At 46.4% G+C, this 10,485-nt stretch overlaps 1 protein-coding gene across 2 annotated transcripts; it reads right to left on the bottom strand.

Annotated features, from left to right (window-relative positions):
• Positions 1-6,957: 6,957 nt before the first annotated feature.
• LOC142063015 (apovitellenin-1) lies at positions 6,958-10,140 on the bottom strand. 2 transcript variants are annotated; one of them, XM_075106297.1, is made up of 4 exons: positions 10,123-10,140; positions 8,599-8,700; positions 8,045-8,204; positions 6,958-7,377 (listed from the first exon to the last, which is right to left on the bottom strand). In XM_075106297.1, the coding sequence occupies exons 2-4, from the start codon at positions 8,657-8,659 to the stop codon at positions 7,278-7,280; spliced, it is 321 nt and encodes a 106-aa protein (XP_074962398.1). In that variant the 5' UTR covers positions 8,660-8,700; positions 10,123-10,140; the 3' UTR covers positions 6,958-7,277. The 2 variants fall into 2 exon arrangements, with proteins under 2 accessions (XP_074962398.1, XP_074962403.1); XM_075106302.1 differs by lacking the exon at positions 10,123-10,140 and adding an exon at positions 9,802-9,991.
• Between the last annotated feature and the right edge of the window lie 345 nt (positions 10,141-10,485).

The raw sequence follows: 10,485 nt of genomic DNA, 5'->3' as shown, positions 1-10,485 counted from the left end.
CCACCCAACGCCGTCCCAGCTGCAGCCTCTCAACCCCAGCTCGGCCCATGCCAAAACACCCTTCCACGGGTGGGCCCTTGCCGGCCGGGAGGGAGGGAGGGATGTACCCGTCCCAGCCCCACCAAAACGTGGGTTTAGTACTATAAAACCGCCCCTCCCTCACCCCCAGGCACCTCTGCTCGGCTCCCGCTGCCCTGAGCAGCCCCAGCTCGGGGCTGGGGACCCCCTTAGCCTTCCCGCCGAGCCCCCGGTGTGGGCCTAGCGGCGGGCGGGACGGAAGGCGGGAACAGTTTGGTGCACCGCAGCTTCCCAAAAACTAACAGCACCCCAGCCCCAATACTGAAGTAAATACGTGACTGCGTGTATCTGCGCGGGGCAAGAGGCGCCGTGGCAGCAGCACGACGCTGCTCCCCTCCGCTCCCGCCGCCCGAGCCTACCTGCGCGCCCGGGCCCGCTCCCGCCCGTGCCGCCGCCCCGGCCCCGAGCGGGGCAGGAGTGTAGCGGGCGCGGCCGGGAGCGGGGCCGGGAGCGAGGCGAGGCGAGGTGGGAGTGATGGTGATGGTGGTGATGAAGGGGGCGGGGGGGAGGCTGGCGGCATCGCGTGCGAAGCGGTTCGCGGCGGCTGTGCCGCTCTGAGTCAGTGCTCGCCGCGGCGGCAGGAGGCCGCGGGCTGTGACCGAAAGGGAGAGAGGTGCTGACTGATCTCTGCCGCCCGCCGGCGGGCCGCCTGGCACGCAAGGCTTTCTGTCAGCCGCCCGCGCCCCGCCGCAACGGCGCAGCCCTCCGCCCGGCTACCGCTTTTTAGTCCCCTCGCCTGAGGCGATTCTCCTGCTCCCGGCGGGCAGCCCCGTCCCTCGGCGGGACTGGCGGTGGCTGAGCGCCGCCTTCCTCCTCCGGCCGCCGCGGGGCCTCCACTCGAAGTACCTTTTTGTGGGTGCCAGTTTTCCTTATCGACACCACACACACCCCCATTTGTGATTTTGGTGTTTACTTGTAAAATTTGAAAAAGGTTCTTTGCCAAAAGCCTGTGGGAAGCGCAGAAGCAGCTGAAAGAAGGCTGTGTCAGCTCTGTGCCTCGCTGGACGTCCACCATCTTTGCTCCCCTCACGGCAGCGGCCACACCTCTCTGTCCCTCCTGGCCACGCAGCTGTGCACTGCCGTCACCTGAAGACCAAAAATACAATGTCTTTAGCTGGAAATCTGTGCAAGCTGTCTGTGTAGGGGAAACCACCACCTGGCTCTTCAGTGTGACTACCAGCCGTAAATCTCAATTATTTTACATGACCTTTTCCAGTCCTCATCATATCTCCTTGGAAGGAGAAAATACCTTGCGTTAGGGTTTCTGCTACTAAAAGATGTGGGCTGGTTGTTGACAAGGGCAGAGGCCGCTGCTCACAGCAGCGCAGAGCCTGAGGTGTGCGTTTGTTAGAATTAACTTGTGATTTTTCCAGGTTTTAAAGGAAGAGGTGAGGGGAACTAGGAAGTGTAAAAGCCAAACAGTTCTGTGCCATCAACACTCTGAGCCGCTGAAAATGGTGTAAAGTATTCGCCATAATAAATACTTTTTGAGAAAGGGTGTTTTTGCAGAAATCAGGAACACATGAGGTGTTATTCATCCATCTCGGAAAAAAACCAGAAAAATTACATTTCTTAAGATTTCATCTCAATGGACTCAGTTGAACCAGTTACACCACAAGCTTTCCCAAAGCTTCTAAGTGAATGGTGATTACTCACAAGGAAAGTTTCAGTGACATGAATCTCACTGAAATGAATGCTTCGCTTACGAAGCCTCTCCAAGAATCTTGAAGCACTCAGTGAACTTTTACAGACATCACTTGGGAAGTGATTTCCATCCCTATTTTACCAAAAATTACAGATTAAGCAGTTTATTCCTACTGAAAACTGGGAGTAAATGTGAAATATTTTAACTCTGAGAGTAAAATGTATAGCCACCTCACTACCTGTCCCGTGAATTTGCCCCAGGATCTCTTTTAGGATAAAATGCTTTTTTTTTTCCTACCTGATCCCAGCCTGAATGCTGCCTCAGCTGCTAGTCTCTGCCTTTAAGGTACTTACCGAAGGGTGATGCCAGTAACAGCAGGGTCAGAAGTATCAGTGGGAGTAGGTTCTCCTACATTGTAGATTGTACAGCAGATTAACCATCTGGAAGGTTTTCTGCTTACTTCTTTTAAAGCATAAAAATGCATAGATAATGACATGACCAGGAGACTCAGTAAAAACAAATACAGAAGTCTATGGGCTGATTCAGTTTTGCCTGTATACGAAAGCAATGAGATATCAAACAGCTAATCAGCATGTGGCTGGCTTGGATTTTATGGAGGTTACGTTGCAGAAGAGCAAAAGGGTTATAATTAAGTGCATTTAACAAAATATCAAAACTTTGTTAAGCTTTAGCATGGAATTCATACCAGGTACTGCTCTGCTCCAGCTCTGCAGTGATGCAATACAGAAATGCTGCTGGGTTTCATTGATGAAGTCACACAACAGGCTCAAAATGCAACGTGAGAACCCTATACTTTCCAAACTTCTCCCTACACGTTTTGGCAGTGCATACAAATGGACTGAAAAGGCAGAAGCAACAATTTCCAGGACACCAAACTCTTAAGGGCACATTCAGGCTCTTTCATATGACTCATGACTTTCACTCTTTCAAAAAGAAATACTTTTGAAGTGCCAAAAGAACTGAGAGAACGGAATGCTGTATTCTTCCCTGGGGCGAGAGGGGATTTAAGCTGCAGGGCTTCTGCAAGGGTTATATCTGTGAAAAAAAGACAGACAGACTGAGCAGACACATGCAAAACAAGCAGGTAGGAAATAATCTCTGTAGCAGAAAGAGCTGAAGTTTCTGGCTTTTTCATGTGGTAAATGCTCTTATCAGCCCAAACTGATCTTTTCTAAACCTTCTTCTAATACTGGTGCATTTACATAATACATATGCATGTGAACGTTCATGCATGATCAGGGAAGCACAGACTGAGCAAAACAAGCAGCAATAAAGAAATCTGCAAAAGAGCTCTGCAGAAGTGGTGAAGCAATCGGAGTTGGAAGAACTTGCTGCTCTGCATGGGGACACTGATTTCATTTTGGCTGCTCATGGTACCAAGCAGCTGCTGAAACACAGAAAATGTAAAATGAGATTTTTTTTTATTCCAGACAAATGGCTAAGTGCAAGATTATATTGATAGCTGATCCAACTAATAATTACAAAAACAAAACAAAAACCCAGAATAACCAAACCCAAAACACAGGGGACTCATTTCTCCTGTATTATTGATGGCCTACCAAATTGCTCCAGCAGGACAACATAGAATCACAGAATGTCCTGAGTTGGAAGGGACCTGCAAGGATCATCGAGTCCAATTCCTGTCCCTGCACAGGACAACCCCACATTCACACCATGTTGGCACGTTCTTAATGTTAACTTCAAGGTCCATGCTACAAGTACCTTAGGAAAATGCAGACGCACATCATAGACGTACCTCATACTTGAAGACCACTATGGATCCTTTCCACCTGTCTTGTACAAAAGTATGAAAGGCAGAAGAAAGGGTGACCATGGTGAAATGGTGGCAGCTGACATTCTGCTCAGAGAGGAAAAACCCTTTACCATAAAGCTGGGTAGGAATCTAAAGCTTCTTTTTTTGTGAAGGTTTGTGAACCCTACAGCTGAGTGGAGAAAAAAGTATTTTGCATCACCCTTGCTACAGTTGTTGATACAGGCCACCAGAGCTTTTGCATTTTTAGATGTCTTTGCCTTTTTTTGCCTCACTTTAGTTTTGCTAGAGCCACTTTCATAGCTACATATAGGTGACAGACACAGGTACCTACCTACATTTTCTCAAGCCTACGTCTAGCTAAAACTTCTTCACCCTATACATCCCAAGCTGAATACTTTCGTTAAAGTGTATAGCAACCCATCTGTCCTTGTGAACCGCCTCCTTGCAAAAAAGGAATGATTTCTTGCAGGTCAGTTCTCCAAATGATCAAGATCTTTTAAAACTGCAGTTGTGCCACCAAGCCTCCTTAGGGCCCTTCCTCCCAGCCTTTGGCTGTCCTTACATTTAACAGGCACATGCTCTGCCCATCTCCCCACAGCAAAAATACAGCCTGCTCTCAGACCCCAAGCACAACCTGACAGATGTCCACACACACATTGCTGTTTTGATGAGGAGCCATGGAACATCCCTGTGAGCACAGCTGCAGGTGCAACATCGGTTTCACCTACATCAATATCAGTGGATGTAGTTTTTGAAGCTTTAAACTGAAAACCTTATCTTGACTCTTGGCCACAGTAGGTGTGATCCGTAACTAGAACTCCACAAAAACATAGTAACACAAATTGCAAACCCACAGCAGCAAGAGTTTCATAAATATTTAGACCAGGAGCAAGGGAGAAAAATTCCTTCCTAGAAAGGTTGGACTAGATGATCCCTGAGGTCCCTTCCAACCTGTGATTCTGTGATTCATAGCCGTTATAGAAGATAGGCACTCTCATTCTACTCCTAAACCTATCTGTTAGCTCTAAATATCGCAGCACTACTGTGGCAATATTGAGAGTAGGGAACAAGAGCCCTGCCACTGGCCATTGGTGTAGCAGGACACATAAACAGAGGGACACGTTTTGCCAAACACAACCCTGAATTTCCTGAAAATGTATGTTTACCAGAAATAGCCATTTGGTACATATTGCCAAACAACATCTGGCAATAAAACTTTGATGTGTTTGACACACACAAATTTTTTTGTAACTTACTCTTTGCTTCCTGTTGTTGTTCTTCCTTCAGAAATTATACTTGTTTACAAGTTATTGCTGCTGGTTAAAGCGTTTACCTTCCTGGCATTATCAGCACATTGACACAGGCAAATAACTGCTCTTCTAAAACTCTCCAAATGACAATTACAGCCATGAAAGAGGAGTGAGAGAGAAGGCTCTTCAGGCCGCTACTCCTCAATATTGCACTCTTTTTTGTTAAAACCAACCTCCCCACCCCTAAACACCACCTTCCCCCAAAAAAACCCAAACAAGAAACCCCATGACCTTGTGGGTTTGGGGTTTTTTTATAGTATTTATTTCGGCATACTGTCTTGTCAGAGCATGAAGTGCAGATGATCTGTGTCCCAATGATATTTGCATGCAATGAATACATGTTCAGAAATAGTCCAGATCTGTAAGACTAGTGTAATTTTTGTGGTTTTAATAATCATAACTCAATTTTATTGACTGACACATTTGTGAGGAAACTAACTTTTAAATGTAGCCTCTCCTTCGGGAAAAAAAAATAATTGTTACAGTCTGAAAAACATATGATTCAGAGCTCTAAATCATGATGGAGCGGTGGAGATGGAAGCCTTTTCCTTCCTATCAAGGCTAAGGAGGGATAGCCTTGAGGAAATACATTCAGCTATTAGAGTAATTGCTGCTAATTCTTTTACTTCCTTCAATCTCTATTGCTTCTGTCTTCTCCCTGTCACCTCCCATCTCTCCCTTTGCTCTCTTGCACACTTCTAGGGGAAGGGCCAAACGCTGACATCTTCCAGCTCCTCCATGGGCTTTTCTGCTTTTCCTGCTTCCCCTATTCAATTGTTGATTACCTGATAATCTAGAAATACTATCAAGGAGCAGCAAGAGCTGGGATGTTCCAAGAGGGAGGACAAGCCAGGAGCCAGCAGAGACCACAGCACAGGTAATGATGCTCCCAGCCAGGGCACAGCCCTGCTCTACCCAAGCAGAGGTGAGGTAGTAACTGTGGCAGGGTCCTTCAGCTGTACCAGGGAGCCCACTCTGGACAGCAGGAGGCAGAGATGGAGGAAAGGCTACAGCATAGGTCCAAGGCCCATCCAGGAAGCACAACCAAGGATAGAATGAGGCTACCTGCAATGTAGGTCCAGCATTCATGCAAGAAAACCCACCAGTAAGCCAAGGCAGCAGGGAGCAGCCACAGGTTTGGGTGCCCAGAGCTTGAGTTTAGATGTGGCTCCTGGATCCATAGGCAGGGTGCATGGATGAGGGTCCCAGGTGAGGGCTATTACTGGTGCTCTCAAGCTCTGTCAGAGAGTTAAGGGTAATGCTGAAGCAGAGCAAAGTTTTAGGTTTAAGACCCCAATGAGGGGAAAGTAAATGGAGATGCGCCTTAAAAGAGAGTAGCGTTGCTTTGCAGTTATTAGGCAAAACTTTTGCCAGTTGTAGCGATGCTTTCCCTCCTAAGCAGTAGCTCTGCCCACGTGCATGTGACTCCTAGATCTCAGGCTAGCAGTGTTTTGTTTTAGCCTCTGCTGCAATCTCCCGTTGTGATTTCAGACAAATTGCTGACTTGTTTCTGTCTGCTTAATGATAAAGCAGGTGGATTTCTTTATCCAGTGTGGGCATCTGAGATGAGGCAGTTACACAGGGCTGACAAGGACCTGCCAGGTCTTCATAGACAGTCCTGGGCATAGGTCCCCCTCTCATAAACTGGTGACCCTCCATCTTGAAGACAGTGAGAAATTTTCCCCTTGCTTCTCCTTTGGAAAAGCTATTCAGTAGCCTCACTGGTTGGCTGATGAAACGTACTTTCAAAGTCCTGCTCAGATTGACAGACAGTTCAGTTTTCAGTTTACCGGCATTTGTTTTCCCAAATGATCTGAAATCTTCAGACACTTGATATAGGTGCACCTACTTGCTTCTTACCTAATCAAGGAGCACAATGAAATAGGACTTAAATTTCATGGTCTTTCCTGATGTGATGTTACAGTTGCCTTGTGGCTACCCTGAAAGATGCTTAGGTAGCACCCCCTCCACCCAAGAAGAACCTGAGCTTAGTTAAAAGTGCCTGAATGGTCAGGGTTTGTTAGCATTGCCTGCAAAAACTCCTTGTGAATCAAAGCTACATTCTCAGCAGAATGGAAAGCCAAGGTGGATGTGATTTTGTAATGGTCAATACAAACAGGAAACTTAAGGAAGTGTAACAACCAACAAGTTTTTATTAAAGGGGCAATGGTGAGGCCATTCAGGAGGAATTAATTTTCAGGATTTGGCTACAGAAGAGCTCTACAATCTCATTGCCTTCCCCATGCCCAGCCGCAGGTTTTTTTTTGGCAGGGAGACTTCAGCAGATGCATTCCGTTCTTTGGTCTTTAAAGCTGGGTTCCCTCTAGTAGAATTAAGAGGAGCATCAATTCTGTTTATTGACTGATCTTGGTCCGTAGTAGGGGCCGGGGGAAAGAGGACACTGTGAGGACCAACTCACATCACGAAACACTGACTTGTCTTGTTCTGGCTAGTAGCCTAGGACTTTTGTGTACCACAGGTTCTTTATTTTTTCCATCAGCTGTTCAGCCAGTATACTGAGTTTAGTTGTTTCTCTGATGAGGAAGTTCCTGCAGGAGATGACAGTGTATGTGGTAAGAAATGCAAATACATGAGGGTAATCCCTGTCTGCTGTAGTTATTGCACTGCCTGTCACTGAGGGTGTGAAGCTCCTCAGCAGTCCTGGAGGGGCTTTCTTCAGAAAACAGGAATAGGCAGTATGTGTTTGCCGTGAGTTACATGAAACTGTATCTCTAGGGTCATCATGCTTTTCCTTTTGGGAGGAAGCTGGTTTCCCTTCTTTGTGGAACACGTATTCACAGCTAGAGCAAATTCTGTGATTTGCATCGAGTGACAGCAGTTTCCTGGCACCTTCGGTACTCAGCCCTTCACAGGCAGCACGGCAGCACCCTTCCAGGGGGGGCTGATCCCCCACCAGCCAGTGGCCCCCTCACTTGCTACACATGTATAAAGAGCAGCACCTGCTATGCCCATGAGCATTGTCATGTTCAGTGTGCACCCCAGAAAAGAGCTTGCACTTTCATGTGAAACCATATCGTCCCACACCACCTTCCAGCACCCCGCTCCCATTCTAGTCACATTAGGCTTTGGTTGCTGATTCATTTCCCATTGGGTCTCCCCATATATGTACTTGATTAATCTGTTCTTTCTCCCACTCCTCCCTCTCCCTTTTCACCCATGGCTATTGCAGTGTTATCACGGAGGATCTTTCCATACCTGGTCACAACAACTGCTGGAGTCTGGGCAGCATCCACCAAGAACTGACCGACTCTAGGGGACATCTTGTTCACAGTTTCGTAGATGTAAGCTGCAATTGCATCAGGGATGACCAACCAGTCACGACGGTCTCTCTCAAACACGGACTTTGAGTGCACTTCTGAGAAAGAGGAGGCAAAAAACCTTGAGGCTTCTCCAGTCACTTGTGTCTCTGATATCTTCCCCAGGCGCAGTGAGAAGAGACTTGAAATTCTGAGATTCAAAGCCTCTCCCAGAATTCACTATAGCAGCATCCAGCAGCCCTTCATCACTCATCTTTGGGCATCTAGGTCACAGGCCTTATATGGCAGAGCATTTGCACCAGGCACAGACAATTTTCATGCCAGGCCCCTACCAACCTGTTTCACGCTGCCAAGCACTATATGTTCATGGTCTTGAACTGTGTTAGTGGGCTTCAGTCCTATTTTATGGATGCGTTAGACTTCTCTAAGGCAAGTGAGAACCTGTAGAGCTGAGCCTTGTCTCAGGCAGACAAAAAAGCTTTTGAGACTTACCAGGGAGAGTGGTGCTAAGGAGCAGAATCAGAGCTATCACCAATGCTCTGGATTGCAGCATGGTTTGCAGTACCAGTTCTACTCTCTACACCAAGAGACCTGCTGGAATCAGCATACAATGTTTTGTTTGTTTTCAGAAAAAAAACCATGTCAGTTAAACACCAAATTTTTGCAACAATCCTAACCAATAAATGAGGATAACAGGAAAGATCACAGTGCATTTCCTCTGAAGAAGTGAGGAAAAGATAGTATAAAAATGAAAGTGTCCTTTTATTTGTATAATCACAAATAGCCACAATGAATGATAGCTTTCAGAGCTCCAAGAAATATATGATGGTTAAAGCTACTTCTTTGATACGAGAGCTAAAATTCCTTGTTTCAGCACATGAGCAAACCACTAAAAGTGGCAGAGGTCAGAATAGGTTTCCTCCACACATAAGTACAACTGAACAATTCATAATGTGGGATTTTTTGCTTGATTTTTTCTTTGGTAAATTGCTTCAAAGAACATCGTGCTAGTGAGTGCGTCACATACAATGATCATTTTACTAACCCAGTGATCTTAGTATTTTGTCTTGCTCTAGGTGAGAAGAGACCCAACTACCTAGCAACATTCTCGTGTCTTTCCCACACTGGGATTAATGAAGCAGATAGTAGCCCAGGCAGAACAAGTTATCCAAAGTGAGTAAGTGCAAACTTCAGCTCCATCCAACTTCCTTTGTCTATTAAAAAAGTCAGGATTGGAGGAACTTTTGAAAATTTGGTACTTGGTTCATTGAAAAGGTGACATTACATCTAAACCAGCTTTTCAAACATGTTGCACTTAAAAAAAGGTGTTTAGAAGTTAAAATTGATTTATTCCCTGAATTAGAGGGCTGCATGCAACATGAAGAAAACATTGCAGTGTTCGGAATTGCAATGGTGAAAAGGCTGCAAATCTATCACATGTGAATGCTTTGCTAAATCCTGTGCCAGGTGGCTGCAGGAGCAAGTCTGTGCTCCTTCTTATCCCACAGTAAGGAAATTTCCATCAATTTTTATTTCCTTCTGTGCATAGATTACCTCAAAAAGCTACCACTCCATTCACTAGACATTTGCTGACCAGCAGCAGTTTCTCCGTTGCCACCTTCCTAGAGCGAGTTTCTCCCTCTGTAGGCAAAAGGTATAAATTTACTTCCCAAGAGCATGAAGTGGTGATCTTACCTGCTTTAGAGCCTGTAGCCCCTGTGGTGAACGCAGCTGGGAAAAGGTTATGTATCTTACAACACTGAAATGCTGCAATCCCTACCATGGCCTTGACCCTTCTATGAGTGTCTTATGGAGCATCCATCACTCAGCTTCAATCCAGGTCACCTCAAGCACTCCCACCCTCCTCCATTTCAGCAATATTCCTGGCTATGGAGCTCACACTTTGGCTTGCAGTAAGAAATCAGGCAAAATAGAAGACCACCTCTACTCACTTTATGTCCGAGATACACCAGTCACAAAGTCCATACCACCCACAACAGAGAGTTCAGCTCTTACCTGTCCTGCTTTCTCTCTTTCTCAGGCCAAGGCTGAGGTAGATGCTCATCTGAGACACCGGCATTTATGCAGAGCTAATATAGCGATAGCAAGGGGTCAAAGGTCCTGCTTTGTTTCCCCATTTGCTCTTTTGCAAGCTCATGCAGCTCAGTGGGACCGGCAAGAAGCTGTGGAGGACTCTGGACCTGTTATTGAGATTTGGTAATGGAGGGTCAGTCTGACCTGAGCCTAAGAGACGTAGAAGGCAGCTCCTGGGTCACTGAGTCCCATACTTTTGCAGGCAACCATGTCATAGAGGCCCCTTTCATAAGTGGACCAAATTCCACATTAACAGGAGCTAGAGCTGGGCTGAATTTTGCTCCC

Source organism: Phalacrocorax aristotelis, chromosome 1, assembly GCF_949628215.1.
Source record: "Phalacrocorax aristotelis chromosome 1, bGulAri2.1, whole genome shotgun sequence".
NCBI lineage: Eukaryota > Metazoa > Chordata > Aves > Suliformes > Phalacrocoracidae > Phalacrocorax > Phalacrocorax aristotelis.
This window is presented reverse-complemented; position numbering and strand designations above follow the sequence as displayed.

Excerpts from the sequence above, each read along its gene's own strand:
- LOC142063015 (XM_075106297.1), bottom strand. The coding sequence starts at position 8,659 with ATGCTGCAATCCAGAGCATTGGTGATAGCTCTGATTCTGCTCCTTAGC. Across the intron at positions 8,205-8,598 it reads CCTTAGCACCACTCTCCCTG|AAGTGCACTCAAAGTCCGTG; the intron begins GTAAGTCTCAAA and ends CCTCTTTCTCAG. Across the intron at positions 7,378-8,044 it reads CCAGCAGTTGTTGTGACCAG|GAACTTCCTCATCAGAGAAA; the intron begins GTATGGAAAGAT and ends CATCTCCTGCAG.